Genomic DNA, 23,347 nt, shown 5'->3' on the forward strand with positions numbered 1-23,347 from the left:
GCGCTGCCGGGGACAGAAATGAAAGAAAACAACTCAAACAGTGGCGTTCTGCTGAGCTAAAAGCAGTATTTAGAGTTCCCACTGCTGCTTCAGATGGGAACATGGCCTTAAAGGCTGGAAATATCAAAAGCGGTGCTGGGAAGGAAAAAACAAACTGCTGATGGCAGCTGCCTGGCTGGCAAATAAAGTGAGTGCTCCCAGAGGGGGTGGCAGAGGGAAAATGAGCCTTGTCTCCACTCGAGGGCTAAAGGACAAAATTCCCCTCTGCTGTACATGAACCAAGTGGCACCCATGGGGTGTGCAGGGGATGAGATCATAGGGAAATACTTTTGGCTGGATGATGGGACGATGCAGAAGTGCTCGCTACAGTGAGAGCCCTGTACCGCAGAGGCGAGGAGTCACTTAAGCCAAACCCCAGACTTTTTAGCAAAAAGAAAATCAGGAATATGTGAACTGTCTGTTTTGTAAAGAAATAACCTTCAGGGTTTCCTCTGCTGCAACCTCAAGAAATTCCACAGCTGCTGCTGCGTGGGAGGGAGCCCGGGGAGCATTTTTCCCCTCTGCGCGTGGCCGATGCTGAGGGCTGGCTGCGGGCCCCGGCCGGGGAAGGGCTGTGCTGAGCAGCACACGCTGCAGCCCCCCTGCCCCGTGCGGCCAGAGCCCCTCGCTCCGTCCCCTGTGGTAAATGTTACTGAATTCTTATAAATCCTTGTGTTTTGCAGAGGGTCTGGGACCTCTGTAGCCCCATCCCCGAGGCCCTTAGAGCTGCCTGAAGTGCTTGGAGTGCAAGAGGTACAGGGGATGTGCCAAGAGGTATTTGCTATGCCTAGAGGTGTTTTCTACTCCTAATTGCTGCCTCTCAGCTGCAGAGAAAAAACCAAAAAAACAAAAAAAAAAAAAAAAAAGAAGAAAAATGCAGGTCTGCCAAAGGAAACAAAACATTGTTCCTGTTTTCAAGATCCAGGCAAGGGAAAAGCAACAGAGAGTCTTCCGAATGTCTGCAAACACCATGTCCCTCTGCCTCGCTGCTGTTTAACGCCGGCTGGGGCTGTTGCTGGGAGGTGGGTGCCTGTCCCCGGGGCACTGCAGAGAAAGCGCCTACCGAGGAACAACCCGGCCCTGGGCTGGCTGCAGGCAGTCCCTGCCCTGTTCCGCTCCGTGGGCTCTCGTGGGCCACCGCTGGCCCCCGCAAAGGAGCCAAATGCGTTTTGGGAAGCTGGTGCGTTGCACAGAACCCCCCGTAACACAGCACCCGCCCCGCGGCGCCCCGCAGGGTCCGCCCAGGCAGGGGTGCGGGAGCGGGGTGCTCCCGGGGCTCCCCCCAGCACCCTGCCCTGCCCTGATCTACACCCCCAGGCCTTCAGCTCTTGCTGAGCAGCCGGGTCCCGCCGCTGCCGGGCACCCCACGGCGGGCGTGGGGCTGCGGGCCAGTGGGCTGTGGCTCTCGGGGTGGGGTGGGGGGGACACACACACACGAAGGGCTGAGCCCGCTGACCCCCGCCCTGCCCGGCTCCAGCCGCTCCACCCCCAACACGGCCCAGTCCCGGGCCCCCCAGCGTGGCCGGGGCCAGACCCGGGACAAGCAACGGAGCACCGGGGTGCGCCATCCCAGGCTGGAGCGTGGAGCGCCGGGGAGCCGCGTCCCGCTCCGGGCCGGAACGGGGAGCACTGGGGAGCGGCCGGTCGCCCCGCTGTCCCGTCCCGGGACCGAGCGGGGAAGCAGCGGCGGCCCGGGCCCCGCCCCGCGCCCCATCCGCGGGCGGGAGCGCGGGGCACCCGGCGGGGCGGCGCGCGGGGCGGCGCGCGGGGCGCGGAGCGGCGCGCGGAGCGGCGCGGGGCGGCGCGGCAGGCGCGGAAGATGGCGGCGGGCAGGCGCGCCCCGCGAACCGGGCTGCTGGAGCTGCGCGGCCCCGGCGGGCAGTGGCTCCGCGTCCTCCTCGCCCTGGCCGAGGACGCGCTGGGGGTGAGCCCGGCCGACGGCCCCGGGCCCGGCGAGGCCCCGGCGGCTCAGCTGAACGGCGGCGAACCGGGCTCCGCCGTGCCCGAGGCGCTCGCCAACATCAGGCGCACGGTGCGCGTCGTCAAGCAGGACGTGGGGGGGCTCGGCATCAGCATCAAAGGTGAGGGCCGGGGCGGTGGCGGGGGGGGGGGGGGGGGGCAAGCACCGGGCACCGGGACCTGTTGCTGCCGCCTCCTTGCCGGCGCCTCGCTGCCCTTCACGGGGGGAAGGTGCGGCGGGGAGAGGGGGGGGGCCGGGGTCTTCGCGCCCCGTGGCACTGCCCTAGCCCGGCCCTGCCGCGGGACGGGGAAGGGGACACGTGGCAACGATGGGACCCGAAACGTCCCCAGCCCACGGAAAGAGGGGCACTTTGGGGTGCAGCAGCGACCGGCCAGCCCTTGCCCGCCGTGCCCCGGCCGGAGCGGGGGTCCCTGGCCTTTACAAGCCGGGGGGGGGGTGGTCGGGTCCCACTGCCCCTTTGCACGCAAGGGAAGGGTGCTGTGTTGTGAGGCAGGTGGGACGCGCAGGGCGCCCGGCTGCACAAAAGCTGCCCTTTTGCAGCCAAAGGGAGAGGTCTGCCAGTGTGCCCTTGTCCTCTCGGTGCCCCTGTGCTGAGAAATGCCCCTTTTAAACTGTTGGCAAAATGAAGGAAGCGGTTGTAAAGCCCTTGGAGATCACCAGGCGCGGAGAGCTGGGGTGTTAAACTGACGTGCTCAAACTTGGAGATCTCTGCTTGTTATAATCCCTGTTTTCCCTCCCGAGCTGCCTCCGCTCCTCCGTGACTCGCCTGAACTTCAGGCTGGAAACTTCTTGGGGCAAGGATGGCGGTTCTGCCTTTGCTTTTCACGTGGCTCCCAGCGTGTTGGAAACTCTGTGAAAGGAGGATGAAACGGGCAGCAAACAGGCAGGCAAAGGGCCGTCACGGTGCGTGGGTGAGGGTGTCTGTCACGCCGCGTGCGGGCAGGGTGGGCAGCGGTGGGGCAGCTCGCGCCTCCTGACGTGGCTTCTCCTCCCAGCTCGGCAGGGACGTGGCCGCAGCCTCCGGCTCCCTCTGGAAGGGGGGAGGTTTTGCGATGTGGATGTCTGAGTGCTGGGGACGGGATTGAAACAGTGCCGCTGTGTCAGCAGGGTGCCCGAGCCTGCCAGCTCTTCTTTTTGGAAAGCATAAAGCCCCCTTCGTAATAACCCCTTGGCTGCCAAGTTATTGCTAGCTCTGTGGTTCTCCCAGGAAAGGAGAAACATCACTTGGTTCGGCTAAAGCTATTTTTGCAGTGACGTATGTGGAAACCAAGTAGTTGCTATCCAAACTGGGAGCTAGAAGCTGTTACGGGTGGTGGGGCAGCCCTGCTGCTGCTGGGGGTGGGCATCGCACTCCCTTACCCAGGCTGCAGACTCTCTTCCCTGTTAAAATGCGTGCCAGGCACGTTTCACCGGGGGACGCCTCACCGCAACCCGGGGTGCGGGTGGGGTGTCCCGCCTCGGGACGTGGCGAGGGGACGGGTGCCGTAGGTGCTGGGCTGGCCTTCCCCTGGCTGGGAGGGCGGCGGGGAGCCGGGCAAGAGCCGAGCTGGCGGAGGCTCCTGGCCCTGGCAGGGGCTCTCGGTGCAGACAGCCCCGGGCGAGGAGCCGCTGCTGTAGGGACGGGCTCGGCAGCTCGGAGCAGCCCCCCGCCGGGGCCTCTGACAGCTGATAACCGGAGCCCTCCGAGGGGCTTGGCAGGCGTCTGAGCGAGGAAATGCCTGTGGCACTGGCTGGGAGCAGCCCTGGAGCAGGCGGTGGCAGCAAGCTGGGCTCAACATCTCCCTCCGGGACGAGAGAGATCGTCTCTTGGAGGCTCCTCAGGACAGGCCGTCCTGAGGCGTGGGGCACGTCAGGCGCTGCCCATCCCTGGCTGCTCCTGCCCGGGCTGGGGCTTGGCCGTAGCTGCTGCACCCCCTGCTCCCTGGCACGGAGGCAGCAACGCTGCTCGGATCTCCCTGTGGGTTCAAAAGTTAATGTGCAAATTGATCTCCTCAAGCCGCAGGGAGGTTTGAATAGCATCCTTTTAGACTGGGGAACGGGGAGCAGCAGGTAAATAGGGCTACTGTACAGAGAGGAGCAAACAGCCAGTTTGGTTCACTTCTCCCTGGCTCTTTTGCCTCCCCAAAAACATTCATCTGTCTTATCTGTTTAGATCATGAAGTCCTTGGAGCAGGGATAGTTGCTCAGCACGCACAATTAATAATGCAAATAAAGACATGCTTTCCTGCCAAAATTGATGGGGAGATGGCCAGATTACGTGTTTGCTCTGTGAGGAAATCTGTAACCATTCAGTGGTTTTGGAGCAATCATCTTCGTCTGCTGTAAAGCCTTGTGGTATTTTGGCTGCTGTGGTTGTTACAGGTGTACCGTGGGCATCCAAGGAAATGGGGCAGCGGGCTGTCCCGGCACGGCACGGCCGAGTGCTGGGAGAAGGGCTCAGCCTCACCGGGGCCGGCTGGTGCCCGAGCATCCCCCTCCCCACATGCTCCTCCGTGTGCTCCAACAGCCACAACCGCTTTGTTTCTCCTCTGTTTCAAGGTGGCCGAGAGAATAAAATGCCCATCTTGATCTCCAAGATATTTAAGGGGCTGGCAGCAGATCAGACCGAGGCGCTGTACGTGGGGGATGCCATCCTCTCCGTCAACGGGACCGACCTTTCCGAGGCAACGCACGATGAGGCGGTGCAGGCATTGAAGAAGACGGGCAAGGAGGTGGTCTTAGAAGGTAGGAGATGAGGGTGTGAGGGGGAGACGAGGGTCCTCCTGCTTCTAGGGGACCGATCCCTGTTTTTCCCACAATGTACTGGGAGCACAGGGATGGCACATCATCTGCATACACCTTTGCATACTCTTTGAAATGGAAAACAGCACGTGCAGACTGGTTTATCTGCTCATCCGGAGAGCTGGAGGTAACTGCTGGGATCTCCCTGTCTCCCTCCAGAGAGGGAGAGACATGTGTGTGCCACTGCTCAACGCCCAGCGGCTCCACCCCCCCGGCTGCAGGACCGTGGGCAGGCAGCAGTGGGAGAGTGGGATGGGTTTGTGGGGTTTGCGGCTCTTCTGTTGTACGGCATCACCCTGAGGTCTGCAGCTCCTGGGGCAACAGGAAACTTTTTCTGGTTTTCCCATGATTTTCATTTAAACCCACATCCTTGGCTGGTGGGGCTCTGCAGGCTTCTGCCAGCGGGGTGGGGGTACACTGGCACCCCACTCCTTGCTGAGCCGGGGTGGATTTCGGGCAGGCAAGAGGTGCAGGCAGGGCCAGCTCAGGAGCGCAGCCGCAGGAGCTGCCTCCCCAGGGGGTCCCCGGCAGCTGAACCCCAACTGCAGCCTGCCCCGGTCTGGCAGCTGAGGCCACAGACATCCCAGGGATGCAGCCTTCAGCACCCCAAGAGAGACTGGAGCCAGACCCACTTGGTACCAGCTGTCTGGTCCCTGGTGTCTCCCAGCCCTGCTGGGGCTGGCACACCGCAGGAGCCCCCCGAACCCTGCCTGGGGAGCGGGTCAGGGGCTGGGGGGTTGGGCCCGTGGGACCCCTGAGGGAGAGACCCCGTTCTTCTCCCATTACTCTTCATATCACGTCTGTCTGTGCTTGCCCACCCTCTGCCAGCTTGGCTGGGCAGGGGTGAGCACCCAGGATTTGCCCTCAGGACAGGACCCTTCCCCTCCCCTCGCTGCCAACCAGCCCCCCAGGTCACCCTGGCTAACCAAGAGGGTCTTGGCACTAGAGACCCTTCCCGCTGCGGTTGTAGGGCTGCAGATCCCAAAGGGAGGTCTTGCTTGGGGGCAGTGCTCTGGGCTCTGCCTGGACAAAAAAGAGCTCTGTGTTTTCTGCTGCCAGCAGCCGCCGTGGCTCTTGCTTTCCTGCGCTTTCCCCAGATTGTCTTAGCTCCAGATTTTCATTTTTAGCTTCGCTCAGCCCTTTCTGCTGTGGGTTCCTCCTCTCCTGGGAGCCGCAGGACCACGGTTCAGCCGGAGGAATGTGCTGCTCTGCACAGCTGCTGGGAGCAGATAGGGTTGTTGGTGGGGTGTTTTTTATTTTTTTTTTTTTTTTTTTTGACCAAAGAGAAATACAAGAGCCTCTTTCTCTGGGAGCCTGTGAAATTCCTCCCTGTAGCTGCTGTTCTTGGACCACCCTCTGTCTGTTGTTTTCTTTTCATCCTTTACTTTGGCGTGGGTTTCCTTTCTGCTAGAGGTCCTGCGGGAGGTGGAGATGAGCTGCCCTTTCTGTAGAGAACAACTTTTCTCCCTGGACCACCTCCTCCTCCTCCATCCCTCTGGGGAGCCGGGCGCTGCCAGGTTGTCCTCCCAGGAAGCAGCTGCGGGCAGGGCCTTTACTGGAGCTCGCTGAGCTCAGGTATAACCTCCTGGGCTTCTTAATTAATTAAAACTGCCAGCAGGTCCCCTTGGGGAGGAGAGCAGGGATGGGCTGGCTCCCACCTCAACATTTTGGGTTTGCCGGCGAGGTACAGCCCTGCCCGTGGAGGATGTGCTCCCCGTCAGGCTGGCACTGCCCCGCGGAGGTGGTGGCCCTGCCTCGGGACGGGGTGTCCCCCGCCTTATACCTGCCACCCCCGTGGCTCTCCGGCCAAGAGCCCTGCCCCGGGGAGTGGTGGCGGGGATGGGGGTGGCCTTCAGGTGCCCGAAGGGTGTTAAAGGGGGAGCTTCCCTGCCCCCTTCTCCTGCTTGGGCTCGCTCCAGAGGTTGGACAAAAGCACCTTAAGATCACTCAGGCGCTTTCTGGTCCCGGTGTGCTGCCAGGTGTGACTCTGACTGCCCTTACGGTTGCTGTAGGTACTAAAAGTGCGTAATTTGTCACAGCCAGTGCATTTGCTTCCTTGCTCCTTGTGGCCGCATTCATTCCTGGTTTTAGGAGTTTTTAGGGTAGTTTGCAAGCAGCGTCACAGTAGGTAAAACTGGGAGAGCTTGTACCTCCTCATGGGGCAGGGAACTGAGGTGAGACTCTCCAAAGTGGCAGAGCAGGGAGGTAATGATTTTAATTTGAATTATCAGCAGTGGCTGTACGTGCCAGATCTCACCCTGGTCTGCTCAGCTTGGCTCCTGGGTATCGTTGCTAGCCAGGCATGAGGACACGCAGATACCTCTTGTCGTGTCCTGCCAAGATTTTTTTTGGATGTGCCAAACTACTCTCTTGATATTTGCGGGAGGAGTTTGACTATATTTATATTACACTGGTATTTTGGGGAGAGTTGCTCTCCCTTACCTTATTTTTCCCTTGAGGTTTTTTTTTTGCATTGCTTGGTATCTAGAGACCTTCCATGGCAGGGAAAGGGCTTCAGTACCAGGAGTGGTTTTCTGGGGGAGGCTCCTGTCCTGTATGGGGGAGAGAACTGGGAGCAGTGGGGAGAAGGAGCTGGGGCAGCCATGGGCATCTCACCTTTGTGGCAGCCCAGGGCTTGTTGGCTGCAGGGGAGTTCCTGGGGCTGTTGCAGTTCGCCAGGACTCGCTTGGCCAAGTAACAGCTTGGAAGCTTGAAATTCAGAAAAACTAAGGGGTGCCTGGGGAGCACGGCGCTGGGGACGCCTGGCTCCGGTGGGCTAATTGCCCTAACCATGGGAAACCCAGGTAGTCGCAGAGGGTGGGGATGTGCATGGTGTGAAATATGAAATACCCACACAATTTAGGTGACCTTGAAGTAAGTAACACACAATGCAGAGTGGAAAGGGATTTTGAGTGGAGGTGGGTGGTGGCAGGTGGGATTTGTGTGTTTCCCCGTCGCTGCTGCCCTGCGGGACTCAGAAGGGTTCAGGAGAGAAAGCCCTGAGGTGGCCTCCAGCCCTTTGTGGGACACTAAACTGAATGTCTTCTGGCAGATGTGACCATTATTGGGGGCTGAGCAGCTGGGCTTTGCCCTTGGCAATGCTGTGTGTGCCCTCATGGTTTAAATGTGGTAATGAACCAAAGCAGAGACAGAGGCTTTGGACCTGCCCCAGGATGATGCAGAGAGACAGTGAGGGTCCACAATCTCCTACCTCCTCCACATCTGGCTGCCCTGTAGCTTTGGTTTCCCTGGGAGGTTTTCTGGAGATGTTTCTCCTCCTGTGGAAACACGGAGATTTGTCCCATGATCTCTCTGGGATCCCTCAGCCCATGGGTCACTGCTGGCCGTGCAGCACAGGGGAATATTTAACAAAGAGCTGGGGCATGGCATGTGGCACTGCGTGCTGGGACAGGGTCCCAGGGCAGGAGGGACAGCGGTGGTACTTCCACTCTGCAGTGTCCCATGGTGTCTTCCTCCCTGGGGTCGAAGGGACTGAGTTGAGACAGCTGGGACCAGCAGCTGCTGCTTTGTTCGTGCTCGGAGCAGGGGCAGGGGATGATCCCTGGGTGGGATGCTGGATGGGGCGGCTCTGGCAGCGTTTTAGAAACACGTCACCATGTCAGCTTGAAGTTTACAGGTCATTTCAGGGTGTCTCTTTGGGATGTGTGTGCTGACCCCCCCTGATTTAACATGTTAATTTTACACTGCTAGTCCTGAGTCAGAGAGGGACCAGCTGGAGATGGGCTTAACATCTCCTTAGGGCCAGCACCAGATCTCCAAGACCTCTTTGAAAGTCTTCCTGATGTGATGGCCACCGGTACAGTCAGACCTTTTTGACTCACTGTGCTGTGTAGATGCTGCTGGAAAGCTCTTGGCGGGGGAAACAGCGGGACCCATCCTACTCCTACCAGCAATGCAGTCTTAAGCCTCTCTGTGTTGAATCCATGCCGTGATCTCCGGGCTGAAGCAGAGCGTGCCGGCACCGGGCTGGAGACCCAAGCAGCGGGTGGGTGCTCTCAAGGCTGCTGCTGGGTGTCTGTGTAGCTGGGGCTGTTTTCCTGGCTGGAGGAAGGTTTGTGACTCGTTGGTGAAGCTCCCTGGGGTCAGGAGCTTGGCTTTGGGTGGTGCTGAGCCACAGGCACGTGTGTGGGACAGACCGTGGTGACTTGGGATTGAGGGTGCAGGAGTGTCCAGCTGGGGCTTGTTCTCCAGCCTTAGGAGGGATGGGCTGGTGGAAGGGGAGGATCTGTTACCCAAGAAGTAAAACCAAGGGATTTTGATGGTTTTGCCCCTTTCTGGAGTGCTGAGAAGAAAACGATCCGAGTTGTTTGCTTTAGTGAGGTGAGTGTAATTAATTAATCCATTCAGTTCCAGGCGATTCTGCTGCAATGAAGGGACTGGCAGAAGTGTAAGTCAACCTGCTACAAAGCTCACGCTGGGGAAACTCCACGGCTTTGTTGTTTGCTTTGCAAGGAACAGGCAGGGGTGCAGCAGCGACTGCTGCGGAGTGAGCTGGGGCCAGCACTGTCACGCCATGTCCCCCGGCTGTGTCGTGTCTCTGAAATGCAGCTTGCTGCTGTTGTCAGAGGAGACAGCAGCTCCCGTGGGATGGTGGCCCAGCCTTGGGTGCGCAGCTCCCCGGGGAACACCGCATCCCCCCATTGCGCCCCGGCTCCCTGCGCTGGCTCGGGATCCCCGGTGCTGCAGGAACACAGCAGGGCTTCATCACCAGCCCTTAAATCCTCCTTAAAGCCACGTGCCAGAGAGGCACCCGCACTGGCCATTGCCTAATTCTCCGTGCCGTGTCCTGGGCCAGGCACTGCACCTCTCCTCCTCTGCTCCATCGGGACGTGACCCCGCCATCGCACAGCTAATGCCAGTGACGTCCTCCGCGTGCCCAGGGAGCCACGGGCTGGCGTGGGGACGCTGCTCGGGTTTCAGCGGCTGAATGATATCTTTCCGAACTCCAATTAGTTCCCAGGCACTGGGATAATGGCCGGTCCCCACTGCCAAGATTAACGACTCGGGATAAAATCCAGCCTGGCTCGGATGCCAGTGGGAACGCGGCAGCTATTTATAAGGGGAGGCGCAGGGCACGAGGCTGGTGGCCCCGCGCCGCCTCCTTGGCCCCGGCCACGCTGCGGGGCCGCTGCGGGGTAACCCAGCCCACGTGCCGCAGCGGCATCGCAGCCATTTATAGCTGCGTCCCGCTGGGGCCCGGCAGAGCGGGGGCTCAGCCTCCCCGCCGTGCCCCACCGCAGCTCCTGCGGGATTTCAGGATTTAGAGGGTTTGGGGAGCGCGCTGGGGTAGGAGCGGAGGGGAACGTGGGTGGTGGTGGGCAGGCGAAGGGTGGGGATGGTAGGCTCTGCGTGCAGACTCTTTCCTCGTGGGAAAAGGGTGTTTTTCTGGCACACAACCAGGCTGCCGCCGCTTTGCTGCAGCGATTCAGCTGGTCCACCAACCAGTCACCCACAAGAATTGGCTGCAAAGCCAAGCTCGTGTCGGTCCCCCCCTCCTGCCACCCACACTGCTGACTTGGACCGGGAGTGAAACCACTGGTGACGGCTGGGGACGTGGCAGCAGGCATGTGTCCGTCCCGTGGTGTTTTCCCCAAGGGCCGCCAAAGGGAAGCCCTCCCCTGGAGCCACCAGCTGGTCCCACGCTGCCCCCGGGGCAGGACCGTGACTGGCATCCCCCCCCTCCCTGCTCAGCCGAAGCTTTTTGGCTGGTGCTGCCGACCTAATTTTCAGGATGTAGCTGTGGGGCCCCATCATATCCCAGTGACTTTCATCTCCCCCTTTCCCTAAACCTCAGGAGCCGGCTGCCATCCCCACGTGGCTCCAAGGGCTCTGGCTCTGGAGCCAGACTCGCTGGGGGCTGAAAGCTGATTTCTTGTCCTTGGCTCCTAACTCGTGGGGCAGGGCTATGCGAGCTGCGAGCACGCAGTTTGAGGCTTTTCCTGGGGCCAGGCCATGGTATTTGAGAGCTGTTGCTTCCAGTTGGTGACGGGACCGGCTGTACCAGCACAGTTTGGACTGTGTAATTTTGGCCTGGGACTCCTGCCCGTTCCCTGCCCCCTGCCTCCGTGTGCCACCCTGGGGAGCTGACCAGACTTGGATCTGTGAACTCATCTGGGGTAAAGGAAAGAAAAAAGAGGGAAAAGGCCATTTTTATCCCCTCTGGGGGGCTCCCCAGGCTGGAATGGTGGGGCAGAGGCTCTGGAAGGATCCTAGGTGTCATGTCACCCTCCTGGTATGACCTTGCCCACCAGTGCCATCCCCTCCCCGCACCCGCAGGGGTGCAGGACAGAGGACCCGCAGCACCCGTGGGTGGCAGCTCTGGGGAGGTAATTGAGGCATCACCATCTCCAATGCAGGGAGGGTGCAAGGGGGCTTCAGCAGGGCAGGTGGGTGCTGGCAGCCAGGATGAGGCCGCCCCGGCCTGTGCCGTGCCCTCAACCAGGCGCTGCCTCTTTTCCAGTGAAGTACATGAAGGAGATCTCGCCTTACTTCAAGAACTCCTCTGCGGGGGCGACGGTCAGCTGGGACCCCTCGCCCGCCACCCTGCAGAAGCGGTCCTCCCCCCTCCTACCCCCTCGGGAGCTCCGGGAAGGCAGGACTGTGCCTCTGAAGATGTGCTACGTGTCCCGCAAGTGCCTCCCCACCGACCCGGAGCACAGGTCAGGGCACGGGTGCCCCCGGGGGTGGGGGGGATGGTGATGCCACCGCATTGCCCCGAGGGCCGGCGGGGACCCAGCGGGGGCCGTGTCCCTGCAGGTACCTGGAGGTGTGCTCGGCGGACGGGCGCGTTGCCCTCTTCTTGCGGGCGAAGGACGAGGCCACGGCGCAGTCGTGGCTCAGCGCCATCCAGGCCAACGCGGGCGCGCTGCTGCCGCGCGTGAAGGAGGAGCTGCGGGCCCAGCTGGCGGGTGCCGGCGCGGCGGCTGGACGCGACGTCAAGCACGTGGGCTGGCTGACCGAGCAGGTACCCCCCGCGCCCCCCGCCACCCCGTGCCGCCGCGATGCCGGGGGCCCTCACCCAAGCCCCTTGTAGCTCCCCAGTGCCGGCACCAGGAACCTCTTGGCCGTCCTCACCGAGAAGGAGCTGCTGCTGTACGGCAGCCTGCCGCAGAGCCGTGACGCCCTGGGCAAGCCCGCGCACAGCTACCCCCTCATTGCCACCAGGTAGGGGCCGCTGGCCCAGCACCCTCCTGCCTTGTGCGGGATGGGGTGGGGGCAGTGCCCGGGGGTCAGGACAGAGCCCCGGGGTGGTGACGGTGACTGGGGGTGGTGGCAAGGGGTAGCGGTCAGGGTGGAGCCCCAGGGGGGGTGGCAGGGGCTGGGGGTCAGGACAGAGCCCCAGGGATGACGGGAGGGTTCCCAGGGATGTGCCGGGGGCTTTTGAGGTGGTGGCAGAGCCCGGGGGTGGTGGCGGGGGGTCAGGGCCGGGGGGGTTCGGGGCGCGGGGGGAGGCGCCTCCGGAGGGGCGGGGGCGGGGGAGCATCCGCGGGGCTGCAGCGCCCCCTGCCGGCCCCGCCGCGCAGCCGCCGCAGCGGAGCGGGGCGCTGGTTGGGGGGGGGGGGGGGGGGGGTGGCGCGGAGCGGAGCGCGGTGCCGGGGTGCGGAGCGGGGTCGGGGTGCGGAGAGCGGTGCCGGGGTGCGGAGTGGGCGCGGAGCGCGGTGCCGGGGTGCGGAGTGGGCGCGGAGCGCGGTGCCGGGGTGCGGAGCGGGGTCGGGGCGCGGAGCGCGGTGCCGGGGTGCGGAGCGGGCGCGGAGTGCGGAGCGGGGTCGGAGCGCGGTGCCGGGGTGCGGAGCGGGGTCGGGGTGCGGAGCGGGCGCGGAGCGCGGTGCTGAGGCGCGGCGGTGCCGCAGGCTGGTGCACTCGGGGCCGGCCAAGGGCTCGGCGCTGTACGAGGCGGAGCTGTCGTTCGCGCTGCGCACCGGCACCCGGCTGGGCGTGCAGACCCACCTCTTCAGCCTGGAGAGCCCCCGCGACCTGGCGCTGTGGACCCGGCTGCTGGTGGACGGCACCCACGGCGCCGCCGAGCTGGTCCAGGAGGTCTCGGCAGGTCAGCGGGGGGCCGGGGGGGGGGCCCGGGCGGCGGGGCGGGCGGCTGCTATCTCACCCCTCTCCCCGTCCCCAGCCTGCTCGTGGAAGGGGCAGGATTGCACCTTGTCCGTCCACATCGACAAGGGCTTCACCATCTCCACCACCGAGCCCGGGCTCAGCAAGACCATCCTGCTCCAGCAGCCCTTCGAGAAGCTGCAGATGTCTTCTGATGACGGCACCAAGATGCTCTACCTGGACTTTGGTGGCCCGGAGGGAGAGATTGTGAGTTGGCTTTACCCCCACCCGTGTTCCCACCGGCCCCGGGGAGGGGAGAGGGGGAGCAGAGCACCCACCCTGCACACAGCACCCATCCTGCCTGGCACGTGGGGATGAGGCATGGCCCACCTACCCATCCCTGGCTGCACGCAGTCCCTGTGGTGCACAGCCCTTCCCAGGGCCCCAGTAAGGCTGTGGTGGGGTTTGGGGGGGGCTCTGGGTGGCCCCTGCCCTGCCCACCGCAAGCAGAAACCTGGCTGCTCCAGGAACAGCCCTCCCCATTGCAAACATCCCTCCATTCCTTTCTTGCAGCAATTGGACCTTCACTCCTGCCCCAAAACCATCGTCTTCATCATCCACTCCTTCCTTTCAGCCAAGGTGACCCGGCTGGGGCTGCTGGCGTGAAGAGGGAGCGGAGCACCGGGCAGAGCAGCCCCAGCCCCCGGCTGATCTATGCACCTCCCTCCAGGCCAAACCCAGCCCCAAGCCATCCCAAAGAGACCAGAGCCCCTGTGGGGTCACGCCACCCCCACCAAGGAAAAGCACCATCCAGCTGGGACAAAACACTCCCGGCGCGTCTGGGGGCAGCGGTGGGGTGAAATCCTTCCTGGATGGCAGCACTGGGACTTCTCCGGTCCCTTCTTCCCCTCCTTCCTCCACCCTGATGCCTGGCAGTGGCTGGAGAAGCCCAGTCAGAGCCTGCCGTCAGCGGCCGCGCAGTCGTCACCCCAGTGCCTTGTGAGATGATATTTTCTGTACAAAGAACCCGTTTGTATCGATGTTTTATATTTATATCGCCCAGTTAAAGATGCTGACGCAGCAGCTCTCGCCCACCTGGCTTGGACCTCCCGGAGAGTCCCCAGGTCCTGCAGCACAAGGACGTGTGTCTGTCCCCTGGACAGACAACCTAAGGGCCGGAGACCAAAGCCAGCTCCGTAGTGCTTGAGACATAGGAACTGCAGATCAGCTCTATTTGCCAAATTTTTCCGTGTTGTACTGAATGATAGGAACCACTTTTCTTTGTTGGAGTTGGACGGTTCGCTAACTTCTGGGTCACTTTATTTCTCAGTTTATGGGGGAGGGTTGTCAGGTGGCTGCTGGGAAACAACTTCTTTTATGAACCAAAAGATTCTGCATTAAAATGCCTTTTTATTGGGGTCAAATAAACACTGCAGAGCACAACCAGTGGGACCCAAGATCTCTCTCCTGGTTTCACCTGAAGAAGTAGAAAATCTGTTTGTGGGTACTATCCTGACTGTGCCTCGGGGTGTTTTCTACCAGAGGAAGAAAAGGTTTTGCTCAGAGGTTGTGGGATGTTACTGTGAGCTGGTGGTGTTGGTCTGTAGGTGCTGGGGACTCTGGGGACAGGGGTTCATGTGGGGACAAAAAGTCTTTTAAGGTGCCCAACGCTGCGCTGGATGCGGTAGAGAGGAACATCCTGACGCCTGCACCAGCTGCCAAAGTGGGTTTGAATACCCTGCACTTCAGGATGCTCAGCGGAGGGCAGGCATCGTTCCCAAACTGATAAAAGTTGTGTGTTTTGGTTTTTATATTTTTTCCAGTTGAAGTAGCCTCCTGGCTGAGCGGCAGCAGAGGCTGTGAATGTCGTTCCCTTCATGTGCTGCCCTTGCTGGAAAAGCCAGGCGGCGACTGGAGCCCTCGTGGTGTGGTTCTGGTGGCTGCGGGCTCCCGGCACACGTGCAGCACAGCCGGTATTTATGGAGTGCTTCCCGGATGAACCTTGACCGCTGCTACCCCAGGCGCATCCCGGTTAGTGTGGGGCTTGGCACCAAAAAGCCTCTTCTCTCCCAAAAAGCGAGGGGCCGTGCTGTGGCAGCGGCTGCTGCGGGTGAGCTACAGACGATGCCCAGAAATGGCCAAGTTCCCTGAGAAAACCTCCCAGAGCTGACAGTTCTCTGTGCTCCAGCGATGCAGCCTGTCCTTCCAGACGCCCAACGCGAGGTGCCAAGGCTGGGTGTGGACGCTGGTCCTTGAGGGATCTCCCAGGACTTGGCGTGACCTGTCAGACACCCAATGGTCTCCCCGTCTCCTTGGGGAACGTGCCGGGAGCCGCTGGCGTGGTTTAGTGAGAGGTGTGATTTGCCAGGGTGTTTGTACCGGGCTGCAAGATACGCTAGCTCAGTGCCCCGGGTCAGTGGCAGGAGCAGAGCTCTGAGCACAGTGTCTGCACCTGCACAGGGACACCGGGACAGCAAAAGGCTGCGTTTGCCTCGCTGCACAGTGACAAACTCTGGGTTAACCTTCTCTGGCCCTGTACATGGGGGAGCCTGCAGTCTCCCAGGAAAGCCCGTTAGCTGGGGAGAAGGCTAACGCTCAGCCTGCAGCCTGAATAATAGCAACTAATTAGCAGCAAAATAATATCATTTTTAATGATAAGTCATGCATCCTGTCGCGCTGTGTGGAGTTATCCCCCGGCGCGGCACCGATCAGAGCGGTGGGGTGTGTCGGCGGCATCGCTGGCCGGGCGATCCCTTTGGAGCCTTGCTTGGGAGGGAATCCCCCTTTCCCCGGACCACCTGTGGGTGTAGAGTGCTGCTCCTTGGGGGGTTATTAAGCGGAGGTGGCAGTTGCAGGGGAGGAGGCTGAGAGCTGCAGGGCTGAGCAAAGCTTGGTGCAACACTGGGGAAATGACTGATTTGTCAAACAAAGATGAGCCGGTCTCTGGCAGCCGAGGGCGGGTGCAGTTACTGGGGCTGGGAGGAGGCTGCCCTTGCTGCCCCTGCAAAAGTGTGTGTCTTGGGGGAGGCATCTGGGGGAGGACATGCTTTGCCATGTGCGGAACTGCGCTCAGGTGCAGGGACCCTGATGCTGTTGCAGTCCTTGGGGGTGCAGGAGGAGAAGCAGGACACGAGCTGCAAAAAATGGAAGGAAAGCAATAAAAATGCAAAGCAACAATGGCAGTGGGGTGCATGCGATTTGTGCAGGGAGAAGCACAGGAGCAGCTTGTTTGGCATAAAGAAATAGGTCTTGTGGGGCACATCAGCCCTCAGCTGCTCAGCTCCTGGCAGGACAGGGTGCTGGAGAGGAGGGGGCTCGAGGAGCCCATGTGGGTACGGCCCGTTCCTCCCCGCGCAGAGCCCCGTGGCTGGCAGCAGCAATCTTTTATGATGAACAAGCCTGTACTTTTTATTGCACATAACTGTCAGATTTCCAGGAGCCCTTGCAAAATGGATTTGCAAAAGAAAAAAAAGGAAAAAACCCCCCACGTTACTAACTGTTAAATCAATACAACAAGTAATTTAGAAACAGATGGTGTATTTTTCTATGATCAAAAGCATGTCTGCACAAGGAAGCACGTTATTACTGCAATTTACCTTCCTCTTCCTGCCCTACAGCCATTACTCTTTGGGGTTCGTTCCAATAAAAGAGGGAATCACTCCCAATCCAGAGGAGATTTCCTATTAATCTTATAGACCACAAATTGCCTTGACTTCACCAGCGCAGCTCAGGCAGAGCATCCCGCTCTGTGCCTGGGCTATGAAAGAAATGGCTCAGTTTGCAGATGGCTATTTATTTTCTTTGATTTCTTTGCATTTGATATTGGTGATGGGGTGAGGATTTTTTTTCCCCTCGTGTATTTTATGGTGGTTTCTCAGTCTCTTCGCCCTTCTGGCGCCATTCTCTGCTTAATGGGACCATTTCCTCGATGATGGTCTTGCAAAGGGGCCTGTGAATAAGACAACTGCCTCTTATTTCTCTGAGTGATGTGGGACCTTGTAACAGAAACCACCCAGAAAGAGAGGACAGAAGCTGCCTCCCCCAGAGGAGCCTGTGGCAGCTGGAGATCTCTCCCTAAATCCAGCAGCATCTTTGATTCCCGGGAAGATATCCAGAGAGGTGGTACGAGCATCCTGGGGATGGTGGTTATTTTCCAGGCTGGTGCCAAAGGATCAAGGCTAGCGCTCATCAAAGACCTAAAGTCTTGGGGAAAAAAACTGCAATTATTTCCTAAAACTCCTAGTTTTCCTAAAATTCCCAGTTCTCATGGATGTCAATGTCCAGAAACATTCGGACATCTGGAATCAGCACTGAACGTCTCTGCCCAGGGAAGGTTTCGGGGCTGGCGGCGGGGACTGGTTCCTGGTGCAGGACGGCATCTGTATGGAGTGATGAGCGCTCCTGCTTGGGACCACACCACGTTATGCCCCAGGGAGAAATAACCGCTCGTCGGCGTTTTATTTTGCCAGGCGCTTTTATGGCAGAAGGACTAATATTTTTGAAAGCGGCTTTAAAATAAATATAATGAACTCGGTTTATAGAACTGGAATGATGGTAACGGGCTCAGATAAAAAGCAGATTTCCTCAGCTGAGTCACTTTGAGGCAACTGTAGATTTATTTGGCCACCATGACTAAAACAGCTCAGGGAAAGGGGATTTTAAAGGTGCAGTGCGTGTCAGCAAACAGACAGAGAATGGGAAAAGAGGAGGAAAAAAGTAATATTTTGCTCTCTCATCTGGAGCTCTTGGGATGCCAGTTGCTAGAGGGGGGCCAAAATGGGGATGGAAATGGAGGCGCAAAGACCTTGGCACCCAAAACACTTTGATGCCAGCCTGCGCCGTGCACGGAGAGAAGTGGGTGATGGCAGTGGGGTTGGCAGCAGCCCAGCTCTCGTGCTGTTCCTTGCCCTCTCGGAGCAAATCCGGCCAGGACAGGGCGAGGTGAGCTCTCCCTTTCCTCTGTGGGGAGACCTGGTGCTGTCAGCATCCCTGGCAGCAACGTCACAAGTGGGAATTTTCCCCAGAAATGGCTTTTCCAGGTTGTAAGACCTGGGAAGCAGCCCCAAATGAAGGAGCTGGAAAGGGGAGAGAGAGATGCTGAGGGAAGAATGATTAGGTTGTCCCCAGGTGTTTGCTCACCCACAGCAGAACACTGTTTCCCTCCCGATACCGCTTGTACTTTCCATTAGTCGGCTCTGACCTTTTAGTGCCGTAATCAAACAAGACAACCTAACACTTAAATCTGAGCGTTTAGCGCTGACATTTACAATTGGTTCTCGAGTTAGAGAGACCAAATGAAAATTTCCTAGCAGACAGCATGCTGCAGGGAAGGGGAATCAAATAATTCATTTGCTGAATAACAGGCATGCCGGCCCCCTTCAGCTGTCTGCCCGGGCCCGCATCGCATCAGTTGGTATTTGTACTAGAGCGCTTGTCATTAAAAAGTCAATATTCATCTGGAGTTAGTGTGGCACGCCAGTGCCAGCGATCCCATAGACAGCTCCCATTCTGGGTGCAGGGAAACTGTATTTGGCATTTGATGAATGTAAGCAGGAGTGATCTTACCCAGGTGGGAGCGGGGAAGTTACATTAAATGTTAAGGATCCAAGGCAGTAATGAGGATGTTTTCTCTCACTCAGCCTTGGCTGTGTCCTTGCCTGAAAACAGAGCGCTCGGAGCACCCCTTGCTGTGGCCCTGAGCACTTAGTGGTGATTGCCTGGTGAGGATATAAGGCTGGTGGCACACCGGGGTGTGCTGAGAGCCAAAACACCTCTTAGAGCCCCCAGGTCCTGCACCCGTCCCACCATGGGTCCCCTGGCTCGTCCTCACACAGCGGTGGCTGTCTCTTGTCCTCCTGTGTGATAATTTCCCACTAGAGCCACTTTATTAAGTTAAAGCCATTAAAAAAAAAAAATAATGTCTGGACAAGGTTTCCCATGCTGCTGCTCATGACCTTCAGTGCTCCTCCTGCCTCCTCCAAACAGCAGCAAAAGCAGACGAGCTGCAAACAGCTCACCCTGTACCCTGCTTGGGAGCATCCACATCCCATAAATAGGTTTAAACAGTCCAAAATATTCTGCCCCACCTGGCCGAATCATGACTCTTCCTTTGTTAATACAACATTTGAAGAAATTAATGTATTTGTTAAAGTTACGGAAAACAGAACATGAGCTGTCCAAAACACTTGCTATTGCCCTGTTTTCCCAACACTGCTCCACGTGCTGCTTTTCTGAAGTACCGATGCCGTTCTCCTACGCGGAGACATCCCATTAGGATTTGGCATGAGAATCGGGATCAGCATTTGCATTTGCAACCGCTGTGAATCAAACAGCATTTCCCAAAGTAGCCGGACACAGAAATATTTTGCTCCAAGGAACGAGAGCGCTGTCTGTTCCCGCAGCCTTCGGCTCTGCTGGGGCCTTGCTTGCCGGGGCGGTGGGAGGAAAGGTGAGGCAGGGTGCAGAGGGGGAGATGAAGATGTGCAGGTGCTGAAGAGGAAGCACCAGTGTGCCGCGGCACCGGTGGGGCTCGGGCGCGACCGCTTGCGCGAACGTGCTCACGCCGTCGGCAGCTGCATCAGCGGTAGCGGGTGCCCTCAGTGCCACAGCCTGCCGGTTTCATCACCAAACAGGAGGAACCCAGAAAAAGCAGTACTTTTTTTAAAAAAAAGGCTTATTTCTCACTTTTATCAATATGCACCTAAAAATTGCACTCAGCTCTCGAATATGGATGTCTGTGGGAAAGCGCACGGGCTTCACCGCAGCTGGGACGCTGGTGTGGGGCACCCAAACACACGGCCCCCCTCCACGGGTGCTGCTGGAAGCCGTGTCCAGCACCCACCGGGGATGTGTCCCCGACCTGCAGGAACCCCAGCTCCACAGCTCGATAATTATTATTTTGTCCTGTGCCTGCTGGGCTGCTGCTTTCCCCCATGTTCCTCCTCCTTTCATTCTTCATGGAAAATACTTGTTTCCCCCTCGTGTCCCCGGTGCTGTGCCTGCCTGCTGGGGTGCTGGGTCCCCTTCCAGCCCGCGTGTGTGACATCTCCATGGCAACAGAGCGTGATGTGAAATTGCACGGCTTGCAGGAGAAATGAGTCATGGATAACCCTTTTCTCCCCTCTGTATTAGAGGTAAATCAAATTGCGGTGCGATACGTTTCAACGCGTGACATTCTCAAGGAGACTCTCCCCTGAAATGCTGCGGGGCAGCCACTGGCGGAGATTTTCAGCCACGTCCTCGGGAGGAAATCTGTCTTGGGGGGGAGGGACAGAGCTGCTTGGTGCAGGCAGGGACCCCCTAGTTGAGGCAGAGCTTTTCCTCCATCTCTTCGGGCACTTCTGGGGCATCCCTTCGCCTCCTCGTGCCTCAATTTCTGGCAGTGCTGGTATCTCCACAAGGTTTGGGTGGGGATATAAACACCTTTTAACTGGTTTCCTGCCACCAGGTGAGGACATTCCCATTTCTCCGTGGGGCTGGGCCTTATTTCCCTTTTCCAGCTCATGCTCCCCTGCCATCACACGCTCTCCAGAAGCTCCAAGCTCCTTCCCAGCGCCCTCCCATGAGCTCCAGCCGCAGGCAAAGGGGCTCCGAGCAGCCTTTCCCTCCCCACTGGCATCACCCGGGGGGGGGTCCTGAGTCCTGGCCACCACAGCAGGGGCTCCTCCTGAGTCCTCTGGGGTGAAACACAACTGTCGTACACCCGTGTTTCCGTCTCCCCCCGTCTGTTTGCTGGTCGTGGGGGGCTGTGGCTGCTGCAGAGATCCAGTGGCGATGCAGGAGGAGCTGCCCAGCCTGGGCACAGGGCTCCCTCGCACGGTTGCCGGCTGCTCCTCGGGCAGGGTGAAGGGCTTGACCAGGGCTTGGGAAAACCATCTAAACCATCCCCCACTCACCTATCATCTTTGAACCCAGTAAGTATCAGCGTCTGCTCGATGCAAGTTTGTATAAACTGTTAAATCCACTCGGTATCTCACTTCAGCCGGTTCCTTTTAAAACTTCTGTAGCAAAACTTTAGCCTTACTGTAGGCAAATCTTGGACCTTTTCTATAGTATTTGCTCTTTTGGGGTTTTCTATGTGATGCTAGTCTGCTTTGACCAATTTCTACTATTTTGCTTTTTTTTTTTTTTTAAAAAAAAAATCACAAAAAAGCCAAGAGTCCAAAGAGAGGGACACAAATGGGTCTCATCCCTGGTCCTGATGAGACAGAGGGAAACGAGCCCACAGGTGCCATCTCAGTCGTCCTCCTGACCACAAAACAAGGAGGCCGCCGGTGTGGATGCTGTCACTGAAAACACTGGGGAAAGTTCTGGCAGAAAGCCAGGGAAAGCTGGATATTTTCACCCCAGCTCTGCCACTCATCTGCTTTGGGATCAGGTATGGGCTGGCTCCATGCCTCAGTTTCCCTTTCCATAAAATGGGCATGTTCCTGCTCCCTCCCCATGCTCACTGACAGCCGTGAGCAGCAGAAGCAGAGCACAGTCCTGCACCACCAGTTGCCCTGAGGGATAAAGTACTTTGGAAAAGTTCCTATAATGTTTTTGCATATGTGAGATACCTTTGTAAATGTAAATTTTATAGCACTTGCCTATAAGGGAATGCTGGAGTAAAAATAGGGTAAAAAGCTGAATTGATCTATCTATCTATCTATCTATCTATCTATCTATCTATCTATCTATCTATCTATCTATCTATCTATCTATCTGTCTCTCTCTCTCTCTCTTTCCATTTAATATGTCCATTTAATTTCTCTCTGTGTGTTCTCAAATAGATTAGGTTTCAAGAGGCTCAGGACTAGAGGATGGCTGAATTGACAACCAGAAGATATAGGTTTGTTCTACAGCAAGAATATGAAAACCACATAAATTTGGACTTGGTTTTATAACACTCATTCAGGAGTCCTGAAGCCAGAAATGGAATTTAATGTATAATGTGGCAAGATACAGATGAGACCTTTACAGAGTTTCCATGTTTTTGTTATACTATATATTATCAATGCTGCATGGTAGATTTTTTCCCCCCCAAAAAATTCCTTCTAAAAGCAGGTTGTTTCTGAAGGATTCAATATACTGGTGACATATTCATATGCAATATAAATGACCTGTTGTTTCAGATGATGATAATGGGAATAAATACCAAATTAAAAAAAAAAAACAAAAAACCAACCAAAAACAATCAAACCCTGTAGATCAGGAAAAATAGGAGAATTTCCAACACCCAGAAAGCTCCTTCTCTAGCAAAGGGCATGTATCCATGGCAACAGGAGCCCTCACTGTCACGATAATAAAAAAATATATTATTCTAGGAGAGCTCTTAAAAGGGAAATATACATTTCGCTGAGGTGGATGATGAAATATTGGGCAGCAGGGTGAAGAATGAGCCAGAGGAGTCTGGAAAGTGATCCTGGCAGTTCTGCAGCCCGCTGCAGGCAGGGAGGGGGATGCAGACCCGGCGGGAGGGTGGGAGGCATCCCGTGGCTGTACCCGGGGCTCGGCTGCCTCCCTCCCTCCGCGCCCCCCGTGCACATGCCTCAGAGACCACCCCCATGTCTATACGCAGAGCGATGCAAATCTGGTGGCAAAGGCTGGAAATGATGGGGCTGTGCTGGGTGCAGAGCAGTGTGGGGTGCAGGGGAGCCCCGGGGGAGCCCCGCTGAGGTCTGGTGGCAGCAGCCAAAGCCCTGGCGTCGGTAGGCACCGAGCGTCCTCAGGGCATCGCGTCCTGGAGCGTGCTCCTGACTGCAGGGGCCACGTGCCAGCCAGCTGTGAGCCACGGAGCTGCGGCAGATTTTTGGGAAGGCTCTGCCTTCTTGGCAAAGAGAAAATTGTGGAAAGCCAGCATATTGAATGAACTTTTCCTGGGTTTGAATTTTGTAAAGAGGCTAAAAACTGGTGCTGGCGAATCAGCATTTTACCAAAAAGGATGTGTCGAGGTTTGCAGAACACTTTGAAAAATGGGGGGGAGGAAAAAAAAAAGCTCTATTTTCCCCCATATGATACCCAGGATTTTCTACCTAGCAAGAGACAGGGGGTGAGCAGCTCACTGGAAAAGTCCAGCCGTCTGCACTGCCGCAGGCACGGCTCCGCACCCTGCCCGGGGTGGGAGGCAGCACTGGGATCCTCTGCAGAACCTGCACTGCTCTGGGTGCAGAGCACCCGGCTGGACCTCGATGTCCCCTGTGCCCATGGCCCTGGCACTCCCACCCAGGGGACATCTCCTGGCTTGTGTCCTGGTGGCTGTGGGACCATCCATGGAGGAGCAGGTCCTGCAGCGAAGGGGGAGGGAGTGATGCCCTGCAGCCACAGGAGCCTGGGAGTGCTGGGGACTGCTCAGCAGTCTGGGGTTGTTTCATGGCTCTCTCTGGGTTTTGGGGTGTTTAATCTGGTGCATCTTTGGGTCCTGCCTGCTGAGATGTGGGATAAAAACATCCCTTTGGGGCACCCTGGCCTAAACCCTTCCTGCACGTGCTGTCTGCAGCGCAT

General features: G+C 58.2%; 1 protein-coding gene across 1 annotated transcript; it reads left to right on the plus strand.

The window, feature by feature from the left end:
- The first annotated feature begins 1,602 nt into the window (after window positions 1–1,602).
- Window positions 1,603–14,322, plus strand: SNTA1 (syntrophin alpha 1). The gene is made up of 8 exons (XM_042801211.1): window positions 1,603–2,120; window positions 4,559–4,744; window positions 11,283–11,481; window positions 11,579–11,786; window positions 11,856–11,986; window positions 12,673–12,869; window positions 12,945–13,132; window positions 13,439–14,322. The coding sequence occupies exons 1-8, from the start codon at window positions 1,859–1,861 to the stop codon at window positions 13,529–13,531; spliced, it is 1,464 nt and encodes a 487-aa protein (XP_042657145.1). The 5' UTR covers window positions 1,603–1,858; the 3' UTR covers window positions 13,532–14,322.
- Window positions 14,323–23,347: the final 9,025 nt, after the last annotated feature.

The sequence above is a fragment of the Tyto alba genome, unplaced genomic scaffold, assembly GCF_018691265.1.
Source record: "Tyto alba isolate M040663 unplaced genomic scaffold, T.alba_DEE_v4.0 Super-Scaffold_33, whole genome shotgun sequence".
Lineage (NCBI taxonomy): Eukaryota > Metazoa > Chordata > Aves > Strigiformes > Tytonidae > Tyto > Tyto alba.

Coding starts and splice junctions, on each gene's coding strand:
- SNTA1 (XM_042801211.1), top strand. CDS start 1,859: ATGGCGGCGGGCAGGCGCGCCCCGCGAACCGGGCTGCTGGAGCTGCGC. Junction 11,987..12,672: donor TACCCCCTCATTGCCACCAG/GTAGGGGCCGCT, acceptor GCGGTGCCGCAG/GCTGGTGCACTCGGGGCCGG. Junction 13,133..13,438: donor GTGGCCCGGAGGGAGAGATT/GTGAGTTGGCTT, acceptor CCTTTCTTGCAG/CAATTGGACCTTCACTCCTG.